At 36.0% G+C, this 18,612-nt stretch overlaps 2 protein-coding genes across 5 annotated transcripts in view; one reads left to right on the forward strand and one right to left on the reverse strand.

The window, feature by feature from the left end:
- VMP1 (vacuole membrane protein 1) overlaps nt 1–18,612 on the reverse strand; it is a 128,730-nt gene that overhangs the window by 65,237 nt on the left and 44,881 nt on the right. For all 3 annotated transcript variants that reach the window (XM_040496960.1, XM_040496958.1, XM_040496959.1), the window contains exon 6: nt 4,232–4,399. In XM_040496960.1, coding sequence (XP_040352894.1) covers nt 4,232–4,399 — 168 coding nt within the window. The remainder of the gene's footprint in view (nt 1–4,231; nt 4,400–18,612) is intronic.
- PTRH2 (peptidyl-tRNA hydrolase 2) overlaps nt 12,268–18,612 on the forward strand; it is a 57,809-nt gene continuing 51,464 nt past the window's right edge. Inside the window, exon 1 of one of the 2 annotated variants that reach the window (XM_040496962.1) lies at nt 12,268–12,392. The gene's annotated coding sequence lies outside the window, so the exon portion shown is untranslated. The remainder of the gene's footprint in view (nt 12,393–18,612) is intronic. The other variant, XM_040496961.1, reaches the window with a different exon arrangement.

An 18,612-nucleotide genomic window follows, 5' to 3' on the forward strand; every position in this document is an offset into this window, starting at 1 on the left:
AGAGAGACAGAGAGAGAGACAGAGTATGAGCGTGGGAGGGGCAGAGAGAGGAAGAGACACAGAATCCAGAATCCAAAGCAGGCTCCAGGCTCTGAGCTGTCAGCACAGAGCCCGACACGGGGCTCGAACTCATGAATGTGAGATCATGACCTGAACTGAAGTCGGACGCTCAACTGACTGAGCCACCCAGGCGCCCCCAACCCTGGTCTTTATCCTATAATTGGATATTATTTTACTGATTTTACTGATTTATTTTACATTTTAATTATTTTACTGATTCACTACATTTGTAATGATAGCGACGTCTGTAAAGACATACTACTTTCAAAGTACAAACTGGATAAAAATGTCAAATAAGAGGGGCGCCTGGGTGGCGCAGTCGGTTAAGCGTCCGACTTCAGCTCAGGTCACGATCTCGCGGTCCGTGAGTTCGAGCCCCGCGTCAGGCTCTGGGCTGATGGCTCGGAGCCTGGAGCCTGTTTCCGATTCTGTGTCTCCCTCTCTCTCTGCCCCTCCCCCGTTCATGCTCTGTCTCTCTCTGTCCCAAAAATAAATAAACGTTGAAAAAAAAAAATTAAAAAAAAATGTCAAATAAGATATGAGTTTGTTTTTCAGTTTTCTTTAATGTTTATTATTTTTGAGAGAGACAGAAACAGAGAGACAGAGAATGAGAGGGAGAGGGGTAGAAAGAGAGGGAGACAGAATCCAAAGCATCAAATAAGATGTGAGTTTTTAATCAAGCAAGACATTCTTTTGAACAGAACAAAACATATGGGTGTGAACACAAATGAAAGGGTAAACTCATCTATGAAAGGGTAAACTACAAATCAAGGCTGACACACTCTATATCAAGGTTTCTCAACCTCCGCAGTATGGACATTTTATGACTGTATCCCATTTAACCATTTTAAAATATAAAACTAAGTGGGATTAACTGCATTCACAATGTTGTGCAACCACCATCACTATCTATTTCCAGTATTTTTCATCACCCAAATGGAAACACTGAACCCATTAAGCATTAACTTTCTCACCCCACACAACGCTGGTAACTTCAAATGTACTTCTTATCTCTATGAATTTGACTCTTCTATTTTATTTTTATTTATACTTTTTTTAAAGTTCATTTATTTTGAGAGAGAGAGAAAGAGTGTGTGTGTGAGTGCAGGGGGTGGGGGGGGGAGGGCTGAGAGGGAAAGAGAGAATCCTAAGCCAGCCTAGATTGTCACAGTGGAGCCCAACATGGGACTCAATCCCACCAACTGTGAGATCATGACCTGAGACAAAATCAGAGTTGAACACTTAACTGACTGAGCCGCTCAGGTGCCCCCAATTTGACTCTTCTGGACAATTCACATAAGTGCAATCATATAGTATCTGTCTTTCTATGTACTGGCTTATTTCATTTAACATAATGTTTTTGAGGTTCATACTATAGTACAATTCAGAACCTCATTCCTTTTTATGGATGAATAATATTCCATTACACGTATATACTACATTTTATCCATTTATCTGTTGCGGGACACTGGGTTGTTTCCACCTTTCTGAAAACGTGGAGGGGTGCCTGGGTGGCCCAGTTAGTTAACCGCCCAGTACTTGATTTCAGCTCAGCTCATAATCTCATGGTGAGAGTAAGCCAGTGTTGGGCTCTGCATGGACAGTGTGGAGCCTGCTTGGGATTCCCCCCCTGCCCTGCCCCTCCTGTGCTCTCTCTCTCTCAAAATAAATAAACATTTAAAAAATTAAAAAAAAAAAAAAAAAGAAAAAAGAAAATGTGGATAATACTACTGAGGAATGAAGTACAAGTACCTGTACTTATACCTGAGTCCCAGTTTTCAGTTCTTGTGGGTATTAATGTAGGAGTGGAATTAGAGGAGGGTCATATGGTAATTCTACATTTAGGTTTTTGAGAATCCACCAAACTCTTTTCCCTAGCAGCTAAATTACTTTACATTCCCAACAGTCTACAAGAGTTCCAATTTCTCCACATCCTGATACTTGTTTTCTTTTTAAAAAAATAATAGCAAAGGGGTATTTCCTTGTGGTTTGAATTTGCACTTCCCCAATGACTAAATGATGCTGAGAATCTGTGCACTTATTGGCCATTAGTGTATCTTCTTTGGAGAAAAGTCTATTCAAGTCCTTTGCCCATTTTTAAAATTGGGTTGTTAAGTTGTAGAAGTTCTTCAAATATTCTGGATATTAAACCTTTATCAGATATATGATTTGTGAACATCCCCTTGCATTCTGTGGGTTATCTTTTCACTCTCTTGATAATGTTTTTTCTTTTTAACATAAAAGAGGTTTTTATTTTAGTGAAGTTCAACTTACCTATTACTTTTTCTTGTTGTCTATGTTTTTGGAGTGTCATATTTAAGAAACCATTGCCAAATCCAACACCATGCAGATTGTCTCTACATCTTCCTCTAAGAGCTGTACAGTTTTAGTTCGTAAGCTTAAGTCCCTGATGCATTTTGAGTTAATTTTTACAGAAGGTAAGGGTCCAAATCCATTATTCTGAATGTGTATATGGTTTTCCCAGCACCTTTTGTTGAAAGGACTATCCATATAATATTGAGAACAATAGGAACCAATTTAAATGTAACTTGATATGCGCTCCACTTTATATGTGACAAAAGACAATTTCAAAAAAGGAAATATGAAGAGCACTCAGCCAATTAACTAGGATTAATCAACATTCTTGTACTATGTGCAAAACGTTATACTGACTGCTGTGAGGGTAATAAATTTAAGGTACAGTTTATATTTTTTAGGAGCTTAAAATTTATTTGGGAAAGTAAGCCACTACACTAGTCTAGTTAACTAATTTAAGGCATGCATGGAGCTAGGCCAAATGAACACTTCAAACAATATGAACTATGGGAGTTGGAGGAGGCAGTTATCACTGCCAGCTGCGATGGAAGTTTTTCTTTGTTGGCATTAGTGTTAATCCAGCCATGTAAATCATTTGTGAAGGAACTAAAGCAAAACAGAAAACCGAATCCATATACATGGTCTCTTTCTAGCACGTTCCAAGTATCTTCTGTTATTTTAATAATAATTTTTCATCAAAAGACTAATGTGGTCAAATTTATAAAACATATGCAACTAGTACAATGAATTTTGTTTCCAGTGCTTATAAAAGAGTAACAGGAAATACGACAATTTTTCCTGCCTTTCATATTCAACAAATTCAAAATATGGCATTTCCCTTACAATTCTTTTAAAACACAACATACTAGGCTATAGTATATATAACTGACAAATAAGTTATACTAAAAACAAAGACGATCGTATGAAACACACACACACAGACAATATAGTTGTTAACCTTTAAATAAGTGTATTTGAAAACTGTCCCTCTTCCATGGGTATGGCATTCATGTTCATTTTAGTCAAGATTTTTAACTGATCTGTTCCATATGTTTTATTTTATAAGACACTGTTAGGGGGAAAAAGTTACAGAGAACATATAACTTAATGAATCCAAATGACAAAAAATGTTCAAAGAGTAACAGAAAGTCTTTAGCAAATGAACTATTCCTCAATGATACACATTTGAATGAATATAGGCATATAGAAAAAAAAAAAGAATACTTTGTATGGATTAAAATAATCTGTCACTGGATATATAGTACAAAGGCTTCCCAAAATACACTTAAGCAAACCATAAAAAGAATAATTGGTACAAATGAAAGCAAGATCACCATATACAACCATACAGTCTGATACCCTCACTACAGTAAAGCTTGGTCTATTAAAAAAATATCTGACCTTACTTCAGTATTACTAACAACTCAGAAAATGAAATAAGCCCTCTAAGAATAAACACAGAGTATCTGAATCTAGGAGAGAGACATACAACATTTACCAATCTGGGACTGAAAATATAACCACTTGCTATGTGTTTATCAAATATTTCACATTGGTAAAATTTTGCAAAGTAGTATAGTTGTATCATCTATCCTCCATTTCCCTCTTGTTGTCTACATGGCATCCACTGCTTTGTTGTACCTATGGCTTCATGCCTTACTCTGAATGTCATTCATGAATGGGGAAGCTCTAAAGGGTTTCTCTTACTTGGAAGCAGATAACTGGTGACTTCATGAATTAATTGTTTATTGACTTGCTATGTGGATATATATTTGGATTAAATTTTCAATGAGGTACAACAAAGTATCAAAATAGTGAGGTTAATTTTAGACAAATATGAAAATGGACATCTTACCCACATGCAGGCCTCAATCCTAACTTTTGAGATGATGCTCCACAAAGAAATGGTTCCTTCAATGCTCTCTTCATCTGGACAAATAATTTGATCAGGATAAGGTGGTTCAGGGAAATTAACTGAATTGCATTCATAAGCAGCTAATGTAACTGAAGCTATATGTGGACCCTATGAAACAAATATGAGAAACCTCTGATGAGAAATATTAATGAAAAAGGAATTACCAATCAATATACATGTCATTTTAACAGTACCTTAATTACTATACACAAATAGAAAAATCTTAGCTTCTAGGGAATAAGAATCTAACTACATATTTCAAGTTGCAGTTGGTAATTTGAAAAACTAATCCTTAATCTCTTCCTAGCTTGTTTTTTTAATTCAGATTTATTGAAGTATAATTTACATATAATAGTATATAGGTATATAGTTCATTGAGTTTTGACAAATATATTGAACTGTATAAGCACAACCAATCAAGATATAGAACACTTCCATCACTACAAAAAGTTCCCTGGTGTCTTTTTATAGTCAATCTCCTTCTCCAACACCATATGATTTCTGGCTTTATTTGATTTTATTCATCCATATTCTCATTTGTAAGAATGTTATACCCTTTGATAAAAAATTCCTGTGCCCTATTCCTTTAGGCATGATTCGAGAATACCACTTTTCTGTCCTTACTTAAAAACAGTTGGTGAAGTAACTGCCTCACTTATCTTTCCCAAAGATAAGAGGTCCTAAAACAAAATAAAACTGTGGAACAAATATCAGTAAGTTTTTCTTTTAAAGCAGTATTTTCTATGGAAGATTTTGTGCTGCTTTGTACCTTTATTTTAAAATATTAAAAATTAGGGGCACCTGGGTGGCTCAGTCGGTTGAGCATCCAACTTTGGCTAAGGTCATGATCTTGCAGTTTGTAAGTCTGAGCCCCACATTGGGCTCACTGCTGTCCACCTGTCAGTGCAGAGCCTGCTTCAGATCCTCTGTCCCCCTTTCTCTGCCCCTCCACTGCGTGTGCTCTCCCAAAAAATAAATATAAAAAACAATAAACTAAAATATTACAAATAATAATCACATAGGTTAAAATGGATTAATATTAGATGTGTGATAAAGGCTTAATAAACACAATGGTTCCCAAGTGCACATGCATGCCAAGGTGAGGGGTCTGTATAAGAACCAACTAAGGAGTTTGTTAAATATACAAATTCCTGGGTTTCCTAACATAGATTTCTTCAATAGGTGGGGATGGGAACCTGTATGTTTTAAATGAGTTTCTTTAGAATTTCAAATAAGTTAGGTTCTCTAATAGGCTAGGTTTAGGAACCATTGGGATAACAGTAAATTAAGGGTCAGGAATGAAACTTTTTTTTTTTTAAACGTTTATTTTATTTTGAGAGAGACAGAGACAGAGAGACAGAGAATCCCAAGCAGGCTCTGTGTTAGCAGAGCGGGGCTCGAACCCACAAACCATGAGATCATGACCTGAGCCAAAACCAAGAGCCAGATGCTTAACCGAGTGAGCCACTCAGGCGCCCCAGGAATTAAACAACCTTAGACAAAGTCACTTAACTTTTTTCTGGGCCTCAGTTTACTCTTCTGCAAAGCAAAAAAATTAAGACTCATAGTTTTATTCAGCTCCAAAATAAAAAACTTCAAATATAATTAATTATGTGAATTAAAATCTAACAATAATTTCCAAAGTTCTCATGAGGTATCAGAGCTAAACACTGGACATCCTTAACACGTTTCTTTAACACACAAGCTGTAAATATTTACTTTAAAGCATGCTGTAGACCTAGTGGCTATAAGCATAACTTCTAGAGCCACATGTTCTGGTTCAGGTTCTGGACTCTGTAACTTACCTTCTGAGTCTTGCTCTCCTAATCTATAAAATGGAAATAATCAAACACCTTCAGAACCTACATTCTGGGGATACCATAAAATTTAAATCAGTCAACTTATATAAAGTACCCAGCTTAGAATAAACCCTCAAAATGTACTAGCCATTAGTTATTACAAAGAAAAGACTGTATTTGTAGAATAAAATTTTGTAGAATATCAAATAAAAATATAGTAAAAATTTTTGTTATACAATATTATGTTTTAGATAATATAATATTAAATTGTATGCATTAATATATTAAAATATATATATAATTTTATCCTCTCTAGCTCTATACACATACACACATACAGTAAGTGGTCTCGGTATACAAGAGGTTTTTCTTTTTTTTTTTTTTTTAATTTCTTTTCTTAAAGTTTACTTGTTTTGAGAGTGAGAAAGAGAGAGAGAGAGAGAGTCAGGTGGGGGGGGGGAGGAGCAGAGGGAGAAGGAGAAAGAGACTCCTAAGCAGGCTCCATGTTCAGTGCAGGGCCCAATGTGGGGCTTGACCTTACCACCACGAGATCACGACCTGAGCCTATATCAAAAGTCCGACGCTTAACCGATTGAGCCACCCAGAGGCCCTGAGAGCCTTTTTAAATCATAAGGTAAAAGAATTAGTGGTTCAAAGACAAAAGTGCACAAGATGCAACAATGAAAATAAAACATTAAGGAACTATTGCTATTAAGATAAAAGGTGATTTATGGGGCGCCTGGGTGGCGCAGTCGGTTAGGCGTCCGACTTCAGCCAGGTCACGATCTCACGGTCCGGGAGTTCGAGCCCCGCGTCAGGCTCTGGGCTGATGGCTCAGAGCCTGGAGCCTGTTTCCGATTCTGTGTCTCCCTCTCTCTCTGCCCCTCCCCCGTTCATGCTCTGTCTCTCTCTGTCCCAAAAATAAATAAACGTTGAAAAAAAAAAAAAGATAAAAGGTGATTTAAAACAAAACTTTTTGTTGTAAGTTAATACAAAAAATATATTCATAAATCTAAGCTACATTTCTCCCTACATGCAACTGGCATTATGTGTTCAAAGAAAATCTAAAAAATGTAGTTCTGCATGTAGCACTGAATCAATTATTAGTTTTTTTCTGGACCAAAAAAATCTATGTGAATTTTTAGCCTCTTCATCTTTCTCTTGAGTTTTAATTCACAGAAAGTAATAAAGAGTAATATTTACATTAAAAGAATAATTACGTAAATGCTTTTGAGTAGTCACATTTTCCTTCAAAGTTATTAACCATGAAATCCACAATTGCTTCTTTGAATACTATATGCATAAAAGATTTCACGGTTGAGAGGAAAAAGAATTATTTTGTGATTCTTAAAAAAAAAAAAGTTTAAAGTTTGTGGAATTCAGAATAATTGAATAATTAGTGAAAAATTTCTTACTCTACACATACAGCTAAGTATCAGATGTAATTAAAAAAACAAACAAAAAACGTAACTTCAACCTATAATGTATGAAACGCAAAAGAAAAATGTGATACCAGTAAGTAAAATAGAAGAAATTCAAGAGTTTGCCCATGATACCCCACAAACTGTCCCTATAATATACAGTACAGTCTACTTCTCAACCCTAGAAACAAACTCTAAGTGAACAAAATTAAACTGCCCTGGATACTAAATAATAATATTTCTGGGATGTACAGGAAAGAAAAACCTACATTTCTATTCTAGAAATATAAAATATGTACCTCAACAGATCAAACACATTATCCAACAAGATAAAAGACTTATTCATAGTTTCAATTTTAAGTAATTCTAAAAAGGGAAAATTTCAGCAATCTGATGAGAATTTTTTCCCTAAAGAAAGGACGGTTCATTCACACAACTAAACGGATATATACTTTCCATAACCACACTAATAAGTCATGATTACTCAGCCTTTGAGGCAGATGTGGTTCCCAGCAAAACGGACACAAATAACTCAGCTTCTTGTCCTTTGTTCATTCTCAAGAGCCCGTTTAGTCCGTACCTTGACATTTTAGTTTAAACTACGTTAATTATAGGAAACTTCACAAATTCTTTTCAACATTATAGGCTGATGGTTCCTATATATAATTGAGTTGAATGAAATAAATTTAGTTTACATGAAAAATCCAAACACCAAGACTAAAAAATTGTTTTGATTAAAATATTTTTAAAGGTTACACGTACTCAAATTAACTTTTATTTTCTACAACCTACAAGTCCTACTGCACTGCATCATATATTAAATGTCTTAACTATGCTAAATCAAAAACCAAGGGATAAAGACAAACAGCTACAGTGTAAGCAGAAAACACTATCTGGACAGAACCACCATGAAACATATAAAACCCAACAATGTATTGAGCAGGAGGTTACAGCTGTCCTGAGAGCATTTAGATATTGATATGTATGGATTAGAGATCCTGGCCTTTGGTTGGGGGTTTTCTGTCTCAGATCATGAAGTGGTACGGACTTTTACATCTACAGTAAACTAAAAGACCGGACAAAACACATGGAACAATTCTTTTCAGGCATTGTACCATAGGCAGTCTATGATTTCTGACTGCTGATAGAAGGAATACAAATGAGGAAACCCTATGATGGCTCTGGCTCTTCATTTGTAGACACATCCCATGTCTATAGCAAAATCCAAAGAGAAAGAGCCCAAGCAAAGCATGGTGGTCTTGGGGTGCCTGGCTGGCTCAGTCTGAAGAGCGTGTAACTCAGGGTTGTGAATTTGAGCCCCACGTTGGGTGTAGAAATTACTAAAAATAATAAATTTTTTAAAAAACAGCATGGTGGTCTTGCTGAGTTGAGAAGTAAATCTGAGTTCAGGGAGCCTGAGTAGTTGAAATCTGTGGAACAGAATGATAATAAAGAGAAAGAACTCTAGAAACATGCACAGGGTCCTCTTGAGACTTTGATATACAAAGCTGCATTGCAGGCTAGGGTGAGATTCCATTAGGCTAGGCAAAGAACAAGTGGTGGGAAAACAACCTACAACAGTTGTAAGATAAACAATTCCTAGAGTTCACAAGGACTAGGAAACACCTGCAGTTCAACCAGCTAGAGTGCAGAGACTCGGCATTCAGGGAAGACCCTAAAAGGAGCTTAGAGTAACAGTTACTCCAGATAGGCCATAACATGTTTTCTTTTAAAAAAGCCTTAAGCAGATCAAGTTGATGACAGGTAACTTGACTGCCCACCAAAACAGAAAACTGATGCTCTGCAAAGAAAGACAACAAATCTATACAATCAACAATTTTAATACTACATGTCCAGCATCTAATAAGAAACAACTAGATCTGTGAAGAACGAAAATATGACCCAGAAGAAACATTAGTCAACAGAAACAGAAATGTCAGAGATAATGGAAATATGAGACAAGAACCTAAAAACAGTGAATATAAGTAAGTTCAAGGATTTAAGCAGCAGTTGGCAAACTTCAAATTACAGACCAAATTTGGCCCATGCTAGTTTTATAAAGAAAGTTTCAAAGAATATAGCCATGTCCATTCACTTACATATCGTCTCTGGCTAATTCTGTGCTATAAGAGCAAAACTGAAGAGCGCTGAAAGACTCTACAGTTCCACAAAATCTAAAATATTTATTATGTGGTCCTTTGCAAAAAAAGTTTGCTGATACCTGGAAAACCTAGGGGTGGCTCAGCTAGTTAAGGCTGGTTTTGGCTCAGGTCATAATCCCACAGTTTTGTGGGTTGGAGCCCCATGTAGGGCTCTGCACTGACAGCACAAAGCCTGCTTGAGATTCTCTCTCTCCCTCTGCCCCTCCCCCACATACACTGTCTCTGTCTCCCTCAAAATAATAAACTTTAAAAAAAAAAAAGGAAAACACAAACATGAGGAAAGAAATGGAAAGTATAAAAAATGGAACTTCTAGAGCTGAAGATAATATCTGAATGGAAAAATTCATTGGCTAGATTATCAACAGATTAGACAGACACCACAGAAGAAAATATTAGAGAACTTGAAGTCAGGGCAATGGAAAGTATCCAAACAAAAGGATACAGAGGGTAAAGACTATGAAAGAAATAAACCACAGTGACCTGTGGAATAATACCAACTAGTCTAGTATACATGTAATTGGAATCCCAGAAAGAGAGAAGGTGTGTGTTGGTGGGAAGGAGTGTGTGCAGAAAAATACTTGAAGAAATAGTAGCCAAGTATTTAAGGTTTGATGAAAAATATCAATCCATCAACTCACAGATCTAAGAAATTCAACAAACCTCAGGACAAATACAAAGAAAACACTTAAATCACTGAAAATCAGCACAATCACAATCTAATCAAATTGCTATTAACTCAATAATGATGAGAAAAATCTCAAAAGCAACTGGAGGGGTGAAGATAAATTACCTATGGGGAAATATAGATAATACTTCTTATCAGAATAATGCAATCCAAAGACAATGGAATTACTTCTCTGAAGAGCTGAAAGAAAAAAAAAATCTAGAATCCAGGGAAAATATATTTCCAAAATAAAAATAACATAAAAATATTTTCAGATAAACAAAAGCCAAAAAAATCTGTTGCACCAGATCTGGACTATAACAAATGTTAAAGGAAGTTCTTAGATAGAAGAAAAGTGATACCAGATGAAATCTTAATGTATACAAAGTAATAAAGAGTACTACAAATATAAAAGATCTTTCCTCCTCATTAAAAATCTTTTCAAAAATAACTAGTTGTCTGAAGTAAAAACTATAGCACATGTAGAAGTAAAATATATGACAACAACAGCATACATTATGGGAGGGAGAAAAATGGAATATACTCTTGCAGAGCAGTTAAATTATATATATATTTTTAAAATGCTCCATCCAAAAAAAGATAGGAAAAGAATACAAAATAGGTGGGACAAAATAAAAAATAGGTGGGACAAACAGCTTGAGGGTACACTTAAATCCAACCACACTGATAACTACATTAATTATAAATTGACCAAACATACAAATGAAAAGACAGAGTGTCAGACTGGATTAAAGACATGCCATCTATAAGAATCCCATTTTATTTTTCTTTGAAGTTTATTTTTATTTATTTTTGAGACAGCATGCGTGAGCAGGAGAAGAGCAGAGAGAGAGGGAGAGAGAGACTCCCAGGCAGGTACTGTGCTGTCAGTGCAGAGCCTGATGCAGGGCTCGATCCCATAAACCGTGAGATCATGACCTGAGCCAAAATCAAGAGTTAGACACTTACCCAACTGAGCCACCCAGGTGCTCCAAGAAGCCCATTTTATTTTATTTTTTTACAAAAATTAAAAAAAATTTTTTTGGGGGGGCGCCTGGGTGGCTCAGTCGGTTAAGCGGCCAACTTCAGCTCAGGTCATGATCTCGCGATCCATGAGTTCGAGCCCCATGTCGGGCTCTGTGCTGACAGCTCAGAGCCTGGAGCCTGTTTCAGATTCTGTGTCTCCCTCTCTCTGACCCTCCTCCGTTCATACTCTGTCTCTCTCTGTCTCAAAAATAAATAAATGTTAAAAAAAATTTTTTTTTTTTAACATTCATTTATTTTTGAAAGAAAGAGATCGTGCGAGCAGGGGAGGGACAGAGAGAGAGGGAGACACAGAATCTGAAGCAGGCTCCAGGCTCTGAGCTGTCAACAGAGCCCGACGCGGGGCTCAAACCCATGAACTGTGAGATCATGACCTCAGCCGAAGTCAGACACTTAACCAACTGAGCCACCCAGGTACCCCCTAGGAAGTCCATTTTAAATATCAAGACCCAAAAGTAAAAATAAAGGGATAAAAACATATAACCCATTTTGAAATAATCATAAAAAATATGGAGTGGCTATATTAATATCAGATAAAGTAGGATTGACTATAGGGAGTATTACTAGAGATGAATAAGGACATTTCAAAATGATAAAAGCACTAATTCTAGAAAAGACACATCAATGCTAAATATGTAGGCACTTAACTACAGTGTTAAAATACATAAAGCAAAAACTGACAGAACTGAAAGGACAAATAAATATCCACAATTACAGCTGAAAATTTCAATACCCTTCTCTTATGAGTTGACAGAACAATTAAATTGACAACCAGTATGGATACAGAAGACCTGAACAATATGGAACACTCCACCCAACAACAGCCAAATCCATATTCTTTTCAAGAACACATGGAACATTCATCAATATAGACCATATAATCTGGTATAAGACAAGTCTCAGTGTATTTAAAAGCACGTGCCATGCAGCAATGTAAAAGATCAACACAAGGAGCACTACTCAAGGAAAAGTGGCAAATGAAGGTCCTGAAGGTTAATTTCTCCAGTTAAGGTCAGTATCTTTTAACCTATGTGGTCATAATCAAAGGAAGGCCAAACAGTTATATCTAGCCCAGACTGTTATTCCCCAGCACAGGAAGTTCTATAAATTCCCTAGAGATCAAGTCACAAGTAACATTCACTAACTGTACTCATAACCCCTGAGAGTTCCTAATTACTGTCAATGGAAGTTCCCGTTAATGATAAAGAAGTTAAATTTTATGACTGTGATGAAAAGTTATACTCTCATTAAAGTGGCAGGTTTTAGGTCTTTTTCTTTTCTTTCTTTCTTTTGGATAATCTAGTATAGTTATTCTAGGTGAAGCTGTGGCAATAAGATAGTTCAGCTATTTGTAACATATCAGACATCTGGTTTTACTTCAGTTCAAAGCCTCATATATCTGGTCTCATGAGATGTATTACATTATATTTTCCAAAGTTTTGATCATGGAATAATTTTGTCTTGCCCAGGATGAACGATGTAGTGTTTAGCCAAGGACTAGTATGTCTGAGTGAGAGCAAAATTATAGTTAATTTGGGGGTAAAATTTCTTATGAGAGGAGATATGCGTATTTGTGGAAGAAGTGTTTTAACTTTTAAAATATTTTTTAAGATAAATTTTAGAAGTTACATTTCTACAATTTAAATTCTTTCATGAGCAGTATAAAAGGGGAAGTTTTAGTGATTGGTTGAAAAAATTTAACAGAGACAATTCTATGAGATCAATTTGTACTCTAACTTCAGGAATTAATATACCAAAAGTTCTAAGACAAATTTAGAATTTAAAAAAATTGTCCTAAACAGATAAAATTATCATACCTGAAATTATACAACAGAAAAAAACCCATAAAATGGTAGTGAAGATAATAATGTACCTATATAAGCTCTGAGAAAGACGACTTGGTACCACAAACACAAAGTAGGATCTTTGTAAGGAAGGAGTGGGATATTCGTACATTAATCTCTGAAAAAAATTATATTAGTAAAATGACAGACTTATATATGCGTTGCTGCTTCATTACAAAAAAAAAAAGTTTTGGGGCACCTGGGTGGGGTGGTTCAGTCGGTTGAGCATCTGACTTCAGCTCAGGTCATGATCTCAAGGTTTGAGAGTTGAGCCTCGCATCGGGCTCTGTGCTGACAGCTCAGAGCCTGGAGCCTGCTTCGGATTCTGTGTCTCCCCTCTTCCTCTGCCCCTCCCTGACTCATGCTCTGTCTCTCTCTCTCAAAAATACACATTAAAAAAAACCCACAAAACTCTGTTTAAAGTTTTCTGCTTTGGAACTTTACTGTTGGATTTATTTAGGGGCCCGTTTTTGCAAATACATTTTCTTAAAAACAAAAACCTAAAATGGTCATAAATGGTAAGTCTATTTAGCCAAACCTCTTTATCAACCCAGATGAAGAATATGATATCCCATTAATTGATAGCATATAAGTATGTGTATATATGAGTTTTTACAAGGAAGATAAGCAGACAGACAGACAGACAGACAGACATTCATCCACCTTAGGCAGCTCCCTTAGAACTGATAAAACATTCCTAATGAATAGAATTGTTTGCACAACATCTGTAATGTCAATTCATAGCCTAATCCATCATCCGTACACAGAAGTCAAGTGAGATCCCAAAGGCAAAATTTCCAATTAGTTTTGTCTGGAAAGTTTAGGGCAAAGGTAATAAAATCAAGAATCCTGTGCTGATTCACTGGGAAAGCATTTGTTTGCCACACTCCTTCACTAAGGAACAAAAGGAGTCAGTGGTTAGGTTGGAATGTGATTCATTAGGAATATCTGGGTGATAAATAAATGAAAGGAGATGACAAATGGTTGTCTGTACAACTTGCAAAACCTTTGTTTTCTTTAAGTCTGACTTTTAAGGGACTTTAAAATGCTTTTGCAAACAGGAATTCTACTTCTCAAATTCTATTAATCATTGCTTTTCTCATCATAGTCAGAAAACAATTTACCTAAGGTTATGGTTTACAGCAAATCATTCTAGAAGGCTAAAGCATAAAACTATTGATTGCAAATAGGCACTGAGAAGTTTAACTAGTGTTCATATTATTGTTGTGAGAAAGGTCCCAAGCTTACAAAATAAGCCTCTGGTCACACTACATAAAATGCAGTATATATAATGTCAAAAAGCAGTAATTTGAGCATTAATGTGCATTTGTTTTCTGAATCTGTTAGTAACTTATTAGATATAATCGGACTTCCATCTGAAAATCCTAATAATAATAATTGTAACAATGCCTGCATGACCTAAGTAACAGGGCAAGAATGTAAGAGATTCTTTTATTTTTTATTTTTTTCATGTTTATTTATTTTGAGAGAGAAGAGAGAATGAGCAGGGGAGGGGCAGAGAGACAGTGAAAGAGAGAATCCCAAGCAGGCTCTGCACAGCGCAAAGCTGGACATGGAGCTCAATCTCATGAACTGTAAGATCATGGCTTGAGCTGAAATCAAGAGCAAGACACTTAACCTACTGAGCCACCCAGGCATCCCTTTATGAGATTCTATAGTAAAAGTGTTATGGTAAGTATAAAACTGCTAACCAAAACAAAAAATGTATAATAAATTCTATAGTGCATGCTCCCAAGTTATAAGGACATGCTATTGAAGTCATTTTTATTATATTGAATTAATCCATGTTTCCTTTTTTAAAGATTTTATTTATTTTATTTTTATTTAAAAAAAATTTTTAATGTTTATTCATTTTTGAAAGACAGAGCACAACTAGGGGTGGGGAGGAGAGAAAGGGGGGACACAGAATCTGAAGCAGGCTCCAGGCTCCGAGCTGCCAGCACCAGAGCCTGGCGCGGGGCTCGAACCCATGAACAGCGAGATCATGATCTGAGCCGAAGTCGGACACTCAACCGACTGAGCCACCCAGGCGCCCCTAAAGATTTTATTTTTAAGTAATCTCTATACCCAACCTGGGGCCTGAATCACCACCCTGAGATCAACAGTCTCATGCTCCACTGACTGAGCCAGTCAGGTGCCCCTAGACATGTTTTACTTATCTTCTCTAAACCTAAGCAACTTGTGATCATAAAGTTCATTTAAATGTTCAGGAGAAGAGAACCACATATTTATAGAGAACTTTAAAAAAGGCTATTATTATAGGGGCGCCTGGGTGGCGCAGTCGGTTAAGCGTCCGACTTCAGCCAGGTCACGATCTCGAGGTCTGTGAGTTCGAGCCCCGCGTCGGGCTCTGGGCTGATGGCTCAGAGCCTGGAGACTGTTTCCGATTCTGTGTCTCCCTCTCTCTCTGCCCCTCCCCTGTTCATGCTCTGTCTCTCTCTGTCCCAAAAATAAATAAACGTTGAAAAAAAAAAATTAAAAAAAAAAAAATAAAAAAGGCTATTATAAATTATTTAAAATATATACCCAATAGGACAGATTTCAGCTAACCTGAATCTCCTTATCTTTCATTAAAGCACACATTAATAAACAGTGATTTAAGGGCAGGAAGTTATCCAGTCTATGCATACCCCTTTTGTTTTGTGAAAACCTGGCCCTATGTCCTGGAGACCTTGGTTTCTTCTTTTGATGTGGTGATATTCACAAGAGTTAATGCATGAGTCACTCTTTGGGGAAAGGCAGGGAGAAGAGCTGGTCAAGCCTTCATCAAAAAAAGCGCAAACAGACCTTTTCTAAGAAGGGCCTGTTTGGTCTTCCCGCCAGAGTCCTGAATCACTGCATACTTATAGCCAGAGTCATTATACCTATACAGAGCATTATCCGGTTACACCAGAATCCTACTTTTGCCAATGCCTTCCCTCATTTTTGCCTTATACAGGGATAGACACGTGAGCAATGAGGCATTTATCAGAGTCAAGCAGGGAAAAAAGAGGTTAGCTAACAATTTTTTAAAAGAATTCTCCTACCTCATAGCATTAAGCCATTACTACAATATTTCTCTTACTGAACCTACTTCACTATTTCATTTCAATCCATATCCATGCAGTTTTCCAAGTAACATTTACTTTAGGCATTAAAGAGCCAATAGTCAAAAAGTATAAGAAATGTGTACACCTAAGGAAAACACAGCTTTTTAGTAGCATACTATAAAGTACTATATACATACTATAAAGCACTTGTTCATTAAAGGAAAAGGCGGGGGGGGGGGCGGTTACAGAAGGGTTCTATAAACATTCAACAGCAATCAAGATGTCATATTTTTAAATATACAATCATTACCACATACTTTTGTAATGAAATAATCCTAAACTTTAAAGCAGAAACAGGCCTCTGAATTTTACACAAAGGCAAATATCTCACAACTAACTTTATTTTATAACAGAGAGAAATTTTTTTTTCTATTACAATGGTCCTATTAAACAAATGACTCATTAATACTATTCAGATGATAATGCCTTGATGTTATAGCTTTTAATAAAACCTAATATATTCTACAACGTAATTGAACTGTTCCAAAGCTTTTCTATATCCCAACTGCATCTAGACAGGGCAACTCTAACACTTTCAACACGTGACTATCCCTCCCATCCAGGAATTCAATGGTTAAAATGTACATGCCAAAGGGAAAAGTTATCTGTAACGTATATTCAGCCTTCTATTTATAGCTCAATATTTGGGTGCCTTTTACCATTATTGTTGATAGTTCTTGTTCTCATTAGACTTCTTTTTCTAAGAGTGGGGTTTTTTGAAAGGAATCTAGGGCTTCTTAAGGCTTTGTCCAGGAAACTGCTCCACCTAGTGTCAGAACTGTTCACATATTTGAGACTTGTAAATTCCTGTCTAAGGACTCATTCTCTTTGTTATTATTAAGAAAAATAAACTTTATAAATCATAAATGGCACATACAGTATACAAATGGCTCTTTAATCATCTGCTTGCCTTGTAACTTGGTGAATAATAATATATGTGTGTTAAGGAGCATGCCTGAGATATATTTCTCATCAAGTACCAAAGTTCCTGTTTTTGTTAGCCTGGTTGTTTACAGAATTATGAATCATATTTTTCTAGTAATGGGAAGTAATTCTAAGGTGGCTACTGAAATAACCCATCACTTCTCCCAACTGTTTTTGACACTCTAAACTTAATCCATAAATTACTTACTTCTCATAATGAATGCAATGTTGTAAAAACCAGTATTTAATAGCTACACACATTAACAATTACTACATGAAATTAGAATTAAATCTTACTGTCATCAGGCAACTCATTTGGAGGCAATTCCCCCACTTCCCTTTTCATGCAAAATTCATTCTTTTTCCCTCGATGGTTTTCTAGACCACTCAAGCACTCACACAACTATATTCTCTTATAAACCATCACGTTATGACTGGAAGAGAGAAATGATAATATTTTTTGGCAAATGGATGAGTCAAATGCATATGTCTTATAAAAATCCTTAGAAGATGGCTAGCTCACTAAGGCTCCCAAACTTCTAATGAACTACTGTCACCTTGTGAGTTAGAGCAAGGCAAACTACAGCTTGAAGATCAACGTGTTTCTGTGAATAAAGTTCACGTTCCTTTACATATTGTCCTTTGATCCTTTCTCATTGTAATGACAGATCTGAGGAGTTGCAAGAGAAACTGCATGGCCTAAGATATTTACTATATGGCTCTTTACAGAAAAAGTGCTGACCAATGAGATGTCTGGCCCTGATCAGACCATTTAAGGTGGAAATAAGAGGTTATTAACATCAGCAACATTCCCTTCATTAAGTTGTTTTTACTCTGGGCATAATTTCCACTAATAAATAAGCATTCCTGGATCATTCATGCTCTAAATCTTCTGAAAGGAAATCTGCTACATGCTTAAGACTAAAAGAGATTTGTTAATGGATTTCTGGAAATTAATATCCAAGAGAAGAGTGCTTAGAAGGTGCAATCTGAGAAAAATCTGCCAGCCACAGAAGCCTTTTTACATCTGATCTACTTATTAAAAAACATGAGTAAAGTAAATGAATGAAATCAGTAACCTGCACTACTTTCCAGGCAAAATTTGCTCATGAAATAGACATCACACAAAGGAACAAAAAAATGCCTAAGAAATAAAACAGGCAGAGAGCAGTTTACAAATGCTATTTAATTTCTATTTTGTTATTTAGTTAGGATTCTTTTCTTATATAAAAAAATAACATATCTTACTATAGATATACCAGAGACCATAAGCATGCTCATAAACACTAAGTAAAAAAAACAAAAATCACATTTTAAATCATTATGCCTGGTGTTTATCTAAATTCAATGCAA

Source organism: Herpailurus yagouaroundi, unplaced genomic scaffold, assembly GCF_014898765.1.
Source record: "Herpailurus yagouaroundi ecotype Mexico unplaced genomic scaffold, PumYag 189, whole genome shotgun sequence".
Lineage (NCBI taxonomy): Eukaryota > Metazoa > Chordata > Mammalia > Carnivora > Felidae > Herpailurus > Herpailurus yagouaroundi.